The following is a 17340-nucleotide window of genomic DNA, read 5'->3' as shown; positions in this document are numbered from 1 at the left end:
TCAAGAGATCTATAGCAGATTGGTGATGCATCTACACGTTAAGACGGTTCAGACATAAAATTCAAGCAAAGTTTACAGAGTCTAGGAAGATCAGAAACATACGAGGTCCTTATTTCAATAAAGAATGTTACAGGTTACACGTTAAGATCATCTTAAAAAATGGCTCAAAAAGAGGGATCCACAAGATCCAGAGATATATAGAGCAGATTGGTGATGAATCTACATGTTAAGACGGTTCAGACATAAAATTCAAGCAAAGTTTACAGAGTCTAGTAAGATCAGAAACATACGAGGTCCTTATTTCAATAAAGAATGTTACAGGTTACACGTTAAGATCATCAGTGTCTTAGTCATAACATAAGTATAAAGTGTCTCTACAGTTTCTGCAAAGAATATAGAGGAAGGGGAAAAGAACAAAGAAACATATGTAGATGTATGAGGTAAACTGATATCAGTAGTTCATGTCATCAGCTACCAACATCCATCTTCATCAGTGCTTCCATTTTTGTCGAGAGTACAGAACAAGAATTGCCCATGGAGGAGAATCCATGCCGAACCCCTTAAAAACTTCAGATGAGAAATATAATTAACGAGTTGTACGTAGATGTCTGAATTTTTCCAACCAAAATCACACTGGGATTCTTCAAGTTCACTTGCCCGTTTCAATTACCAAGCATTCCTCAACTTGGCCTTATCTGAGAAAATTATGGCCGACAGTCAAATTAGCTTACATATGGTGTGTTATATGAGAACCATCCTTAGTGAATGTCAAAGTGGAAAACTGAGCGTAACATGGCTGATCAGCAATCCCAAATCTAATACCATTGATTACCAGGTCCACCTGGTGCTGCAGCAACTTTTCTTGCCATGTACTGTTCAGGTTTTGGCTGTACACCATTTGAAACTTCAGTACTATCTTCACCCCTTTCATTTTTACAGCTGGGATGTCTTCTAGGGTAAGATGTATTGGAAATGGGATATTGAGTTGGACCGCCAGGGTTCCTAGCAATTTTTCGCTGGTCAATGACTTCTGCTGCTGTCGCTGCTGCTCCACAGTTGTGGTAGCGCAACACTGAACTAACCACTCTCCCGGGTCTTGCAGCACCACCTGCTGACAAATCCTCCTGTTAATAACAAACTAATAACACTAAGTTCTAAAGCAGCCTAGTATCACTTAAATAGCAAAGGTTCTCTTTTATACAACTAGGGTGTGTACGCACACTAGCGCATCATGCACCAGTCTCCATCTATATTTGTCCTAATAAGAATAAAAAGTTAGAAGAGATTAAAACTTGATGCAGAATTTCTCACCGTTGCAACTGACTTCATGCTTAGTGACACTTTAAGGGGTCGTTTGGTAGAGTGTATTGAAAAATATAATGCATGCATTAATTAATGTGTACTACTGGTACCTTGTTTGGTACATCATTTTGCCTATGTATAACTAATGCAAACATTAGTTATACACAGTGGTGGATCCACATTAGTTATACACAGTGGCGGATCCACCTTATATTCAGGGGGTTCATCCGAACCCCCTTCGACGAAAAATTATATTATTTTTATACTATTTTTACACGGTCAAAAATATTTTTATATATATACAGTAGATGTTGAACCCCTTCGACTAGTCCGTATGTTTACTTCTAAACCCCCTCAATGAAAATCCTAGCTCTGCCACTGGTTATACACTCTATTGTGTATTGAGGTGTGTATTAGTAATATACACCATTTCCTATGTATTGGTAATACAAAGACGTTGAACAAATGCATTAACTTATTAAATGACTTTAATACCCCTCAATTTCCCTCTCAATATTTCACAATTCTTTTTCCACCATTTAAATTTGCAAAAGTAAATTTTCTCAAAACATTTCACAATTTCTTTTCCCATCATTTTAATTTACAACAATAAATAGTTGGTTTAAATAACTCCCAACATATTTTTACTTCGCTTCGAGGGTCTTTAAAAAGATTAAAAAAAAATTCTTGAGACTATTCCTTAATTTTACATCTTGTATTTTATTTTTGTTTCGACTAGGTTACTCTATTGGCGTAACATTTCATGCACAAAGACGAAGGTCTTGCAATTAATCCTAAACCTCTATATACTAGTTCAACAATACCAATTATGTTTGAGTTGACAAACTTTGTTGCAAAAAAAATGTACAAAGTCAAGGAAGGATATTTTTGTAAACAAACATTTCCTAAGAAATTATGTAAGATATATTATTTCTAATACATCAAATCAAACAATGTAGAAGAAACAATATCAGCATAACTAATACAAGCATTACTAATACACTATATTCTGCATTGTTCTTATACACTCTGCCAAACGACCCCTAAAAGAGTTAATTGAGAATGAGCTACAAATGAAGTAGTGCACTAGTATAGTAACAAGGCAAGGAGACGGATCCACATTGACAGTGCCTCATGGGGTTTAAATATGCAAGTATATTAGAGCTTTAGAAACTGTATACTTTTGGGTGGGGTTGTGTGTGTGGGGGTGGGGGGGGGCTAAGGGAGGAAGATGTACAGAAGCAGAATAATTGATAGATTTTATAGGTTCCTCTCTGTATTAATTTTATACTTTGGCTTTCTAGACGTACATAAATAACACCCAACTTAGGGCTGCATCATTTTAACCAAATTCCTTTATTTAGTGATCAGAAATAATAGAATGAACCAAAAAGAAGACATATTTCTCAAATGGATGATACTAAACCCAGAGCCTTGATTATCACAAAAAAGAAAGACAACGGAAGCCTTGAAAACCATCTGTGGATTATGTTACCGATGAAGGAAATCCCTAGATTCTTGTTCAGTGCTGTCCACTGCAGGCAGTCATGAAAATTGATGTGTTTTACTCAATAACTCAAATACTTGATTTTTCCATTATATAGGACTACCACTTTCATCACAAAATCATATGCGAGATGTTCACTAGAAGCAACTTCCAAGGAAATTTACTGAAAAGCGCACCTTTTATTTTGTTTTTTGATAACAATGGTGATCGAACCAATTTGCACTCACTTTAACTAATTCTAGCTATCTCTCGCCAAATAGGCAGCAATAACTCTCTACTCACCAAGATTTAGACAAATAGGAAGAATCCACCCAGTGTCGCTTCAGCTGGATTTAAATCTTAGTTCCCAAGGTTATCTGTTTTAGGTAATACAATTGATGATGGCAACGTCTCGGGTTTTTTTAGGCCAAACACATCGTCAGACCCCTAAACTTGGCACGAACTTTCACTTTGGCACCTAAAATGAACAACGTCCACTTTAGGTGCCAAAGTGAAAGTTCACGCCAAGTTTAGGGGGGCCTTGTGAAGTTTGGCCCTTTTTTTTCAGTCTCAAAAAAAAAAAAAGGTATGAGCAATGGGATGGAAGACTTTTTAAAAATCGTAGACTATTTATATTCAAGAGACATTTTTTCTTTTCTTAAAGACCTTACTCTTTTAATCATATTCAAGAGACATTTCTCTCTCTCCCCCCTCCCCCGAGGGGTCAGTTTTTGCACCTCCTTGCTGTCGTTTCTCGTAAAGGTATCTTTTCCTCATCCCAAAAGAGAAGTCAGTAGATCTACCAACACTTCATTAATTATCAGGCTGTCAGATTAGAAATCTTACCAACACTCACGTCTTTGTGTTCATGCAAATGCACCGACTAGAAACTTTGAAGCAAATGTCTAAATCAATATCTAAGTCTTTCATAATAAAAATGTCTGCAGACACCCCCATCTCGACTTTATTTTCAATAACAGGAAAGATGAATAGAGGGCAGAAGTCAAAAGTTCTTAAATAGTTAACTAGGAAACTTAAACCTAAATCACCTCAAACATCTGACAACCCTCTAAATATAATGTGCTAATACTTTATACACTTTTGCAACATCTATTACTCCAAATGTATCTTTTTCAAACAGTATAAACTTTATATCCAAGACAATAGTCCTTGAAACAATGTTAATTCCATGACATTATACTAATATTACACATTGTTAACTTACGAATAAGATTTCTTTAAGTGATACAATCGTATTTTTGGAGAAGGAGAAAAATATTTATAAGATCACAGTTAAACAGTTAAAAAAACTGGAGAAACAAAATATGAGAAAGGTTTATAAATGCTAGGATAACATTTTGGATCATTCCAAAAAGGAAAACTTATAACCTGAGACGAGGGAATACTACTTCTGTCCTCACAATTTTAGCAAGACAGAAAGTTTCACTGGTCTTTACAGGTTTTACACATGTATATGTCCAACAAATCATTCGCATGTGCTAATTCATTAACAAATTCACAAGGAACTGCTGCATCCCAATATGTCTTTCACAATAATGCAGATGCAAGAATATAACCATGAGTGCATACACCATCATCAATAAGAAAAATGAATGCTATAGCTGGCACCAATCAAAAGAGAAAAATTGGATAATACTCTCAGCGAGACAAAATCATTTGAATATGATGGCCACAATGAAAGGAGAAACATTAACTAATAAGTACTAATATAAAAAAGCATACTTGCAGCATTTAAAATATAAAAAGAGATCAAATGTTGGACCCTACTAGAATTGTTAGTAAACTAGTGAAAGCAAACCTTGAACATTCTGAGGAACTTGGAGAGGTAGCCTTGTCATGGGGATCATTGAACTCCGGTCCACCTGTGGGTTCTCACAATCTTTGATGGAGCATTTCGAAAGATCATTTGCAACTTCAACTGGATTTTGCACTGAATTGTCTGAATATAATACACAAGGCCTGCATCTTAAATTTATCAGTGGCTTAAGTTGTGCAAGAATTGAGAAATATCTGATAGCCAAAACTTGCAGGGCATTCCTTTTATTGGAAAAAATAGAGCAAGAATAAAAAATGGTAAATGGAAAAAGGAACTTGATCAACCAACATGACTGCCAGGGACTAACCTAGGTAGGGATGATGAGTGCTGCCTTTCAGGTGGAACAGCAGCACCTCCTTTGCCATAATGCTCTTCAAGATATGCAAATTGTTTCTTGAATTTGTCAACAGCACTGGGGAGAGACACAAGAAACTATCAGTAATCCTTTTTGGCTCCAGTCAAGCAATGAAACCAAATTCTGTTTCTTAAAAGGAACAGTAAATAGCACCATATTATGATAATTTTTATAAGTAATAATGAGCTTATTGATATAGGACTAAGTGTCACTGATATGTAACATAGCAGAATATTATGTTTACACCAAATTTTCTCATTCACCAGCTAAGCCTGGCCCCAGTCAAGAAGTTTTGTAATGCCGCCAGCTAAGCATGCATACACAATAATTAAGACAGAAATGATAGTTTTCTTAGAGGAAGGTTCTCTAGTGGGTTAAAAGCAGCGTGAATGAGGCTTGATAATAGAGCATATTTTAGATGAGACTAAATACATAAAGTAGCCACTAAAGTTGTCTCAGATTTGCAAGTAGACACTTAAAGTTTGCGGGCATCCTATTACCCCATTGAACAATTTTAAAATGAAAAAAAATCCCATTTTTCACCTAACGTCAGTTGCAAAAAAAGAAGTGTAACCACGCACTAATTATTATTTGCCAAGTGTCAATTCATTAAATTTTCTTTTTTTATTATGTTTCTCTTAATTTTTTTTCCTTTTGCTTTTGCTTTTTTTATTTCTTTCTCTCTCCTTAATTCTTCTCCTCCATGAACTTCCATTACTATCTTCATTTCACCATTGATAAATATTCACCTTTGACCACCTCCTTCTTAACCTTTCTCATTTTATTTTGTTTTGTCTCTTCCAAATAGCTCTAACATTTTTATTATTAATTATTTTATTTTTTATTTAGATAGAAAGCTAAAATAAGGTGGATTGAGAGATGATTGGGCTTGAATTTTTTTTTCTTTGTATCGATATTTCTCTAAATCATCTCACTCATCACAATTACTGCTAAATCACCATTGGATTATCATCAAATTAAACTTTAAAAATCAAATATAATTATGTTGAATCAAAATATTATTCAAATTAAACCTTATACTTTTCTTAACCAAAATATCATACTTTCATAACAAAAATCAAAAGAAAAACAGTAGAGGTACAGTAATTGATCGAGTATAAACTTAAGGCAAAAGAACTTGAAAAACGAGGAGAAAGAAAGAAAATGGTGAAGAGTTGGATGAAGAAAATCAGATAAAAAAATAATAGAAAAATAATTAAAATTAATAAAGTAATTAATAAGCATTTCTAATCAAATAAATGCTGATTTTTTAAAAAAGGTTTCTGCATTTTTACTTGTTTCACGCTCTATTGGAGAGTGAAGTACACTCTCAACGTCATGTGGGGTCAAAAAGGGATATTTATAATGGTCTTTATAAGTTTTGTGGGGGTAATAGGATCCCCGCAAACTAAAGTGTCTTTTTGAAAATTTGGGACAACTTTAATGGTGTCTTTATGTCTTTTCTCTTTAGATAATAAGCTTGACATGACTGACCAAGGAGAGAACCAAGTACACTGTACGCCAGTCATTCTTGGACATGCCTATGACAGTATCAAGTTTAACTTCTAGAGATAATGAGAGAACTTAAGTCAAAGCGTCATATTTCTTCTCCGTCTGTGAGCTCCTAAAGTTGGCTACACCTTTCTCAAGCAAACTGTCAGATGAACCATGATATTTCCTTTTATTAGACGGATGAATCATAATATACATGATTGGCAAAATAGGTTGATCAAGATACTACCACATCCAAGTATCGGAAGTTTATAGATCCAGATGAACTAGCTCCAATATAAAATAATAAGCATACCTGAACTAACTCCAATATAAAATAATAAGCATACCACCATATGAATAGGGCTTGTTTCATTCCAAGACCTTCCTAGAGTACAAGAAATCTAGATTTACCGATTTCTACATCAGAAAAGAAGATCAGAATAACTCCCATTAATCCTACATTACAGTTTGACTAACATGGGAATAAAGTTAAGAGTTTCTTTGAACTCTGAACTACCCCAAGGAGGAGAAACTAGGTTCCTAATGAGTAACGAGAAGTCTGTCCAGATTCCCAATACATGTAAAACAGTTTACCCCAGAACTACATTGACTATTTAACATGGAGGTTCCCATTCATACCCAATGGAAGAGTTCAGCAGTACAATTATGAATAAACTAAGAAAACAGCAGAAAGAAAGAGAACAGTGGAGAGACTTCATGCAAAAGACATGAGCTTAAATGAAAGAATTGAAACTTTTTCAACTCTATTCTAAGGAAAAACACAAAATTGTGGCAATGCCACCTAAGTTGCCATACTGGAACTTAAACATATGATACAGATGTGCTATGAAGACACTGGCATGCCGCATGCACATGCAGATAACAGGAAAGAATGCAGAGAAAACCATGCTATGCACAAGTTCAAAGACAAGAAAAAAGATTCAGTTAGTGAAAAATGTACCTTGGGTACATGAAACCTGTCGGTTCTTGCCCCTCTAGGAACTCCTTCAACATTTTTGGGTGATATTCAAGAATTTCTCTGTATATCAGCTCCCTCACATCCTCCTTCGTTATCCTCCGCCTTTCAAATTCAAACTCCATTTTTGTAACTGGTTGAGCAGAAGGTTCTCTTTCCACTTTGGCCAGATTCCTGAAATATGGATCTGCAAGAGCCTGAATTTTGAAAAAGGGAAAAAGCCCAGTTAGGAGCTGGAGTCACAAATAATATAACTTTGTGGAAACAGATAGACATAGTGTATTTGTACCTCTTCTGCATTAGGACGATCCTTGGGATCAAAAGCAAGCATCTTTTCTAGCAGACGAAGTGCAAGGGGATCTGCATGTGGAAATTTATGGGAGAAAGGTACAGGTTTTTTCTTACGCATACTGCTCAAGTACCTGCGAGCCTTTTCATTTCTTATCTATAGGCACATAAGCAACCATATATTAGCCACAAAACTATCTGAGTAGAATCTTGAGTTCTAGTGGAAAAAGTAGGGACTTACCCTGGCAATTGATTCTGCAGATGCCGTACCCAACAGATCGGTCATCAAGTCTAATTGGTGCACCACATTTTTACCCGGAAAGAGAGGCTTCCCAGTTAATAGTTCTGCAAATATGCATCCGATGCTCCATATATCAATTGCTGGTGTATACTGAAGAAAAGTCACAATAAACTAGTCTTAGAATGTGCTGCTATCATAATAAAAGTAAAAAACTTACAGTTAATTCACCAATAAATCAGAAAAATTATCTAAAGCAGAAAATTGTACATCACACCTTAGAGAAAAATGATCCACACAATTCAGGAGCCCTATACCACCTCGTGGCAACATAATCCTACAGGAACAAATAATCAGGTGAAGTTAGATGGCACATTTTCCGCTAAGCTCATTAATAGAGCTATTTTCGAAGTTAAAAGTTTTGTGCAGAACATTAAGAAGCATACAGTCCAAAATATAGCTGTTGGAGTATCATTGAAGGCTACTCTTGCAAGACCAAAATCACAGATCTTAAGCTTGCAGTCGGCATTTGCTAATATATTTTTGGGTTTCAGGTCACGGTGAAAGACATTGGCTGCATAATATTCCAACATAGACATTGTCAGAATTAGAAAAACTATCATGGATTGGAGTATACCATGGCAGCTAATATGGCTATGTAGATGTTTAAGTATATAACTATGTCCTTCATGGGGGAAAAACATAGTAACAACAGCACAATCTTGTAGCCAGTATATAACCTGTGTGTATATATTTTAGTCCACGAAGAAGCTGATAAAGGAAAAATTGATAATGCTCCGGTGTCAGATCATCATTTGCTTTAATGACTTGATGCAAATCAGATTCCATGAGTTCAAAGACGACATAGATGTCCTTGAATTCCCTACGAGAAGGAGGTAACAATATATGCTTGATTTCCACAATATCTGGATGCCGAAGAAGCCTAAGAAGCTTGATCTCACGAAGGATACGTGTGGCATCAGAGACATGTTCAAAGATGTCGTTTATCTTCTTGATTGCAACTTTTTCCCCCAGATGGGTATCATATGCAGAGCATACTACACCATAGCTACCTTTGCCAATCACTTCCTCTATCCTGTATCGGCTCCCTTCACCATATTCAGTAAAGAAATCTACATCTCCAGACCCCTGCATATTCATATTATAATTCAGAAGATGTGTTATAAGACCTGTCAAAATGAATCTTATTGCCATATGTTAATTGCTACGCACATTATCTCTTAATAGGAATGTTTTGAAGTATGCAGCTACGCTATTCCAACCCACATAAGCTATGGGCAATTCAATCATTACTTTTGATCAAAACCATGTAAGTTAAACTACTTGATTCCCTCCATAGCTGTCTCTCGATAGACTTAGATCTTAGAATTAAATTTGCACAATACCACAGTCCTTAGACCTCACCATATATCAAAGCATGAAAATAAGATCCAGTCACCACTTAGCTAGATTCCTAAATCATACAACTCTCAACATTTCAATCCTCCAACCAAAATGTCCTAAACCAGATATCCAATTACCCAAATTTAAATTGGTCGTCAATCGAAAGATCGCGTTATTATGCAGATTTTCTAAAGCATATTAACAACCCAAAATACTAAAATCATTACTTCTAAGTAAAGGAACAATAAATCCAAGTATTGTAACAACTAGGTTAGTACAATAACTACGTCAACCTGTATCTAAGCTAACAAATTCGGAAAAAAACAAAATCACCTTTTTTCGCTGATCAGGCTGCATACTTCAGGTGGCAAGCATCAAAACCACAAACAACAGCTAGCAATAAGCAAAAGGGCAAGAATCTTATCACAAAAAGTAACTCAAGCAAGTTGACTTCCACCCTATGAATCAAAAACTACACCAAGAACCCAAAAAATTGATCAGATTCAAACAAAACCTAACAACAATCTTGCAGTCAAAACCCCAAGAAACAAACCCAAATCTTAGAAACAAGCAACAAGGGCAAAAATGGAAAATCTTATACAAATTTCAAAATCCAATATTTGTTAAAAAAAAAAAAAGAGTTTTTGGCAAGCACTATATGACCAAAGTTTGGGGTACACCAAAGTACTTTCTTAAATGCTCCACTAAAAAAAAAGCTCAATAAACAAACAACAGTTGTACAACAATGCCAAGATTGGATAACTGAAAATAACTATGCAAAAGATTCAATTTTTAGAGAGAGAGAAATTGAGTAAAAATCAGATCTTGGAAACACCCAAGAACAGAGAAAAGGGAAAGGATGTGGAATATATCTTTGAGAAAAAATTGGTCTACTGTTTGTAGAGAAAGAGTGGGGAAATAGGAAAATTTGGATTGGGAAAATTTCTATCCATAAAACTTGGGGGACCATATTAATAATTTTCTTTTCTTTGGGTGGGAAAAAGGCATAACTGCCCTCTGAATATATATTCACTAGATTACCGTTATATTTATTTCCTAGATTTTGTAAATAACTAGTGGTTGGGAAACATTTGGATTAGGACTTTGTAAAGTGTTTGTTTGATAAAATTTAGTATTGGTTTGGTAAAGTAGTTGGTTTTATTTTTTATATTTTTAAAATCTTAAACGCCTGAGAGAAAATATAGTTACTCCAATTTTTAATAATAAATAATATTCTTTTGGTTGCTAAATAGGGGCATTGTGTAATCTTTGATTAAAGACTAAAAGATGTCATAATTTGACTAAAACACTTGTAATTTGTGGAGATTGGTTTAATTGATTAAGTCATGTGGTAATATGATCATTTGATAACTTCTACATAGCACATTATTAGGAAAAAAGACCTAACATATATTAAGGAAAAACTCCAAAATCTTACTTTTTTTAATATTTTATTATTTATTCACCTATTTAATAATTTGGATGTGACTTTTTATATTGTCAAATCTCACCTAATGTTCAATCCTTCTAAATCCATTACTCACCATAGCTGGTAAAATTGTAGATTGTGCCGACGTGCTCTAATGATTTTTAAGAAGAATCATTTTTATTTCTGAGAATTGGATCAAAGTGGTGTCTTATAAGGGACAATTTCAATAAATAGATTTGTCAGATTTTTCATGATCAAAATGGTGAAAACACATGAATTATGGATCACCTTCAGTGTCAAATTTTCACGTTAAAAAAAAAATAGACCGTTAAGTATAGTTACACTGAAGGTGCTCTACTTTCAATCTTTTATATTTATAAGAAAGGCTCATTATGAGTCATGAGCCTTCTGTGTATTTGACATTTTGAAGAAAGACTCGTTTTTATCAATGCACCTTCAATATAAATTTTATCTTCCCGAAATCTTAAAAGTCGGTCATTTTCTGAATTGATGGGACAATGGAAGATCATTTTTCACACACTAAAGGCTCATCCTTACAATGCACCTTCAGTCAAATTACAAAAATACGCTTAAAAGTCTCTAAAATATGATTGTTTATCTTCAATTCATCTCCACTTTACTGAAGTTTACCTGAGGTCCCCCCTTCTTCACCATTTCTTCAAGGTTCCACTTTACTAAAATTTACCTGAGGTCCCCCCTTCTTCACCATTTCTCCAAGATTCTCGACCCTACAAGCTTTATTCATATTAAAAAATAAAACTTCACAAAGATGGAAACTTAAAACGTTAATCATCATTCAAATTAAAAAAGGTAACTTTATGCTTTTTTTTTCTTACATCAGTTGTAGTTACTCTGAAAATTTGTCTAATGATCTTTTATCACATTTTTTGTTTCATTATAATACTATAGTGCTACTATTATTATTTTTTTTTTCTTATACAATAGTCTATAGAATATTTTTGTAATATTGATTTATTTAAAGTTCTCTTGAAAATTAGTTCTTTTTTTTTCTAGTCTGGCCTTTGTTGTTTTTAATAAGTAAGTCTTGGTGAATATCACTATTTAGCTTGCCATACTCAATGATTTTTGAATTAAACAAACACATCTTTATATTTTAGGTATTATGACACCGCCTACTATGCATCCGGGTCCATTCATTTTGAGTGTCCTTATAGGACTGATTAGTCATCGTAGTGAAGATATTTGGAATAATGGCACATGTGACATATTGACATGTCGTCGGTATGATGGTGACTTTTGGAACTACATAAGTAGAAATCCATTACATGAGCATGTATGTCGTTACTTACTCGATGCTGGATTTTATGATATATATGTAGCTGGACGCACACTATTTGATCACGCTATGATCACTGCGTTGGTAGAAAGATGGCGACCAGAGACACACACATTTCATTTAAACTTTGAAGAGGCCACAATTACATTGCAGGACGTAGCTATATTATATGGGCTGCCAGTCGATGGATTACCTGTGATGAAAATTGATCTTACTTTGGACCCTGCAGACTGGCAAACACGTATGGTAGATCTTCTTGGTTGGGCACCGATAGATATTGATTGAGAATTTTAGGGTGGTAGATTGCTTATGACTTCTTTGATTAAACATATTACAAATCTTCTTTTGATTACTGATGTGAGTAGTGAGGTCGATCTGCAACAACGGGTGCGTTTGTACTTGTTGTGGATCATTGGAGGCATGTTTGTCGTTGATACATCAGGTAACAAAGTTAAGTTGATGTATCTACATTTGCTTACGGATTTGTCCAAAGTTGGTCAATATGCTTGGGGTGCAGCAACACTTGCAATACTTTATAGATATCTTTGTCGTGCATCGCAAAAAAGAATTAGAGTCATTGGTGGTTTTTTACCTTTACTTCAGGTTAACTACTTTAATTTATTTTCTTAAAGCAATGTATTTATTTATTGTATTTATATGAATATGTGAAGGTATGGATATATGAGAGGATTTTGCCTCTCAGGCCACGGAGAAATCCTGATCTACTAGTTGACGAGTGGCTTATTTCTATCCCTCCAAGACTACCACATGCTCGTGTGTGGTCTAATGGGCTATGCCACGATACAGAAGCACCTCACCTATTATATTTATTTCGTGATCAACTGGATTTACTTATAGAACATCAGGTATTTTTCACTCTTGAATAATAACTTTATCTATCTTATTTTGATTTTTTAAGCCGTAAGAACTAACTAAATTTATATGTATATAGTTTGTGTGGCAGCCATACAGTCCCAATGTTTTTGCTACATTATCAGATTATTGTATGAATGGTTCTAGTGTTTGGTGTGCTATTGTACCCGTAATAGCCTGGGATGCAGTTGAGTGGCACTATCCAGATAGGGTACTACGTCAGTTTGGGTTGATTCAGAATATCCCGAGTAGAATATTATGGGATCCCAAACATTTTTAGTTGGATCGGAGAGGTAGAGCTAACTTTAATTGGCATCATTTCTTTAATAAAGAGGTTGAAATTTGGAGAGATAGACAAAATCGCAATGCTGAGCCTGATGGTCTCGAAGATAACAATGAATATGTGCAGTGGTATAACATAATTACTCATCACTTTATCAATAATCCGGCTCATCAATTTAAACAAGATTATTAGAGTTTTGCAGGCTAACACGAAATTTTGGTACAACACTACCTTATAATTATCTGCATAGTTATGCTTTACTTTCAGCTTCCTTACGTAAGTTCTGATATGTCATATCTGCATAATTATGCTTTTCATTTTTGTTGTCTTATGTTTAAAGTTGAGAAATGTTTATTGGATTAACCTGTTGTTAAAGTGTGACATTCACTGGTTGGTTGTATATGGTCGTGGGTATAATAGGATGTGTCAATTCTTTAATCCAGTAATTCAACGAGAAACTCACAGTGAGTTGCGAGGTTGCTAAAGATTTGGTATGCCAAAAGTTTATAGCCTTGTTGTAAACTTGTAACTCTTTGGGGGTCGATTGGTATATATTTGGAGGTGAACTAGATTTTGTAGAAGTAATATCTCTTCCATTCTAGTTTAGTTGTTGTTTGAGAGTTATGATGCAAGAGGACTCCAATAATGCTGTTAGTAGTTCATTTTTGTTGCATGATGACTCGAGCATTCCATTCTCTGTGGATGACATATCCTAAACGATGCAACAAGTAGACATAGTTGATATTGAACCTCCTCCGTTAATTCGTGAGAATTCAGGATTTGTTTTCTTACATCAATGTTCTAGCTGATGGTGGTTCTAAATATACATTGCAATATGGATATTGCTTAATGTTTGAGTAGCCAGAGAGGGATGACTCTTGCACATCAAGAAAAGATGCAGAAATTTGTGCATATAATCGCAGATGCAGTGGTTTTTGTTGCTTGCCTTATTTTTGGCAGAGTTGTAAAATCGCTAAAGTTGTTAATTTTAGGTCCTTATTTGATGTAACAAAAAAAAACTATACATGTACTGAATCAAATTAGCCCTCCACACAAAGAACAAAACATAAAAACAAATTAATCATACACAAGGGAAAAACCCATAGAAACAGAAAGAAATTAGTGACTTTGAAGCTGCTTGTCCATATACCTGCACAATACCCAAAAAAATAAATAAGAAACTACATAAAAAACCAAAGAGAAAAACGGGAATCAAATCAATATAATATAACTTCACAGATATATTTCTTATAGTGTTGTGAACTATATATCTTTTTTAAAATAGCACTCAATAAGAAGAAGAAGTTGTGAACTATCTTATAGTGTTAGCTTTTGACGTAGTTGCTATTTACTGAGATTATGCATCTTATTTTTGTTATAGATTATCATATTAATGTATATTCAATTGTTTATTTTGTAGGCTAGGACTTTGCATCAGATATATAAAATAACTTTAAGCGTACAGGATAGCGACAACAATGAACTTCGTGAATTTGGAGATAGATTATCTAAATTTGCATTGAATTCCTTTAGAGTAGCTGGTGAACGCCTGCATTGAGGATCAATATCCTTGCGGTGATGAGTATGTTGAACCTCGACCACAACCGAGGCATAGAGGTAGACGACGGGAAGAAAGACCCAACTATGATAGAGGCAAGGCTGCAGGGACCCAAATGTCTCCTATTCATGACCATGTTTCATCTGATAGACCATCAAATTCTTTTGGACAACACTTCAGTGGCATTGTAGAGAACATACATGCTTCTAGCTCGCATTATCTGGGTGAGACAAGCAATAACTTAAATGATAGTCAATTAGTTTTGTATCAGCCAGAGTACGTCATACATCAGTACTCGCCTCGCACACCATATCAACCCACAGAATTCACGGACTCAAATTTTTATGGACACTCTCCAATCATTCCAGACCCCAATCCACGAAGAATGTCTCCTACTGATCCAGTTCCTTTTATCTTAGATCTTGAGTCTCAAGTTGATGATAATGGCGTAGAACTTGAGTCTCAAGTTGATGATAATGGCGAGAATACATTGGATGATGGTGGTAGAAGAGGAGGTAGACCACGTGGTAGGCCACCAGGCAGAGGTAGATTCCAGGATACTCAGGCTATTAGGAGGACTAGGCCAGATGAAACAGACGGCGGCGAACCAGCACATCCCCACATACTTAGGCCTCGAGCAGATATCCATCCTAGATGTTGTGGTACTCATTGATTTTTGTATTATCTGGCAGATAATGTTTTGGATAATTTTGAGTAACTTTGTCAAGTAACTTTATTTTAATTTAGATTGAATTGGAGCAATTCAAATGTAGTTCTAACACGTGAGCAATTAGTTTATATGATCAGATTGTCCTGTCATGTACATATTTTTGTGCATTGGACCTTATTTTATGGATAGGAGTTACTTGAAAATACGTTATAAGTTGTTCTGTCATATGTGTGTTGAAATTTTAGATCCAATTCTAGTGAACTTTTAGGACTGCAGTTGTCTATTCCAGTATAAGCAAATCCAATATGCTTCTTAGACTTTTAATTTTGGGTGTTTCAAATTGTTGTCCGCCTTAATTTTGTAACATGCTTTAGTCCTTGCATTTAGACACTATTTTTATAAAAAAAGGGGGCAGTCCTATGCACTAAGCTCCCGCTATACGCAGAGTAATATCTTTTGAATGATTAAACAAGCTACGATAAGCTGAATGGTGTCATATGGAGAGTAATGCCAGACCAGGGAGAATTGGATCAAAATGGAGAGTATTTCATTATTCCAGGTTACGGCCACCAAACAAGAATAAACCGACAAGATTAAGGCATAAACATTCACAATAGTTCATTATTTATTAATTAATTAACCAAAAGTTATAGCAGTGCTATTAAAGAAATAGATAATACTCTCTCCGTTTCATATTAGTTGACCCCTATTGCCAAAAGTTATGCAATAATGATGGTGTACAATCAAGATATAACTCTCCTAATTAGTATTTTGATGAATGAATTTAAAATTAAAGGTAGTCAGAACTACTACTATAAGATACTATCTCGGCCATTTACTTCTGTTACTAAAATAGGCACCTGATAGGATTTACTTTTTTAATTGTAAATGCTTTTATCCAAGCATTTCTAGTTCACGTCTTAATGAAAGACGTTTGTTTGAGTTGTCTGATCTAAATAAATGCAAGAATGTTATTAATACTACTTCATCATAAAAATGATTATCAATTAATCAATTACCATAGGTATTAATAGTACTAAAATATTTAGTTCAACTCATTACAGAAAGTGCATAATATGACATTACAACTACAAATATACTTAAGCTATTGTCTACGATTATTATTTGTACGTTCTTGGTTCGGACAGTTACGCCTGTCATGCCCTGTTATTCTACAGATTTCACAAGCTTTTGAGTATTTTGTACGTCCAACGTTCATCTCATTTGGAACACATGTAGTTTTTCTAGCTCCTTTCTTTCGGATAAATATCTCATTGCAAATCATTTTAAAGGGCACTTCCGACCAATTTGCTTCATCTCCAAGAGGTTGAAATGGCACACGATATGTCTAAAAATACTTCACCGCACTATAATATTCACTGACCAAATCATGTGCAACCGTATTCATCTGCTCAGTAACCTTCAACACATGTGAACATGGCATGTGATATTCTTGCCACTTTTGACATTCACACGTATTCTTACTAAATTTAATGATATGCTTTCTGCCACCATGACCTTGACGATGATATGTTTCAACCTCGAATCCCCTGTTTCTTTGTTATAAGTTGTTACCTGATGATTTTTAGATTTCAATTCATACTTCAAAATTTTCTTTACAACCACAGGTGGCCATAGTTCTTTTTCATTAATAAGATCTTGTGCATACTGCTTCCTGGATATAAATCTTTCCAAAATTTGACCTTATGTATAAGATTAATCATTGCAATAATTGGAAGACCTCGAGATTTCTTTAAGAATCCATTGAAAGATTCAGAAAGATTGGTTGTTAAAATGCCCCATCTTTTACCCCCCATCACGATGAACTG

The 17340-nt window shown here is 34.7% G+C and overlaps 1 protein-coding gene across 6 annotated transcripts; it reads right to left on the bottom strand.

Moving 5' to 3' along the window:
• Window positions 1-273: 273 nt before the first annotated feature.
• On the bottom strand, window positions 274-10370 carry LOC107841473 (mitogen-activated protein kinase 16). 6 transcript variants are annotated; one of them, XM_047398916.1, is made up of 10 exons: window positions 9714-10370; window positions 8717-9125; window positions 8423-8550; window positions 8254-8313; window positions 7980-8129; window positions 7740-7895; window positions 7436-7647; window positions 4933-5037; window positions 4608-4774; window positions 274-1124 (listed from the first exon to the last, which is right to left on the bottom strand). In XM_047398916.1, the coding sequence occupies exons 1-10, from the start codon at window positions 9735-9737 to the stop codon at window positions 1078-1080; spliced, it is 1458 nt and encodes a 485-aa protein (XP_047254872.1). In that variant the 5' UTR covers window positions 9738-10370; the 3' UTR covers window positions 274-1077. The 6 variants fall into 6 exon arrangements, with proteins under 6 accessions (XP_047254872.1, XP_016540888.1, XP_016540870.2 ...); XM_016685402.2 differs by having other exon boundaries at window positions 274-1111; XM_016685384.2 differs by having other exon boundaries at window positions 274-1108.
• Window positions 10371-17340: the final 6970 nt, after the last annotated feature.

This window comes from Capsicum annuum, chromosome 1 (assembly GCF_002878395.1).
Source record: "Capsicum annuum cultivar UCD-10X-F1 chromosome 1, UCD10Xv1.1, whole genome shotgun sequence".
NCBI lineage: Eukaryota > Viridiplantae > Streptophyta > Magnoliopsida > Solanales > Solanaceae > Capsicum > Capsicum annuum.
Note: the sequence above shows the minus strand (reverse complement) of the source record. Positions and strands in the feature narration are given on the sequence as shown.

Excerpts from the sequence above, each read along its gene's own strand:
- LOC107841473 (XM_016685402.2), bottom strand. The coding sequence starts at position 9,737 with ATGCAGCCTGATCAGCGAAAAAAG. Across the intron at positions 8,130-8,253 it reads GTGGATCATTTTTCTCTAAG|TATACACCAGCAATTGATAT; the intron begins GTGTGATGTACA and ends ACTTTTCTTCAG. Across the intron at positions 1,112-4,607 it reads AGTTCCTCAGAATGTTCAAG|CAGGTGGTGCTGCAAGACCC; the intron begins GTTTGCTTTCAC and ends AGGATTTGTCAG.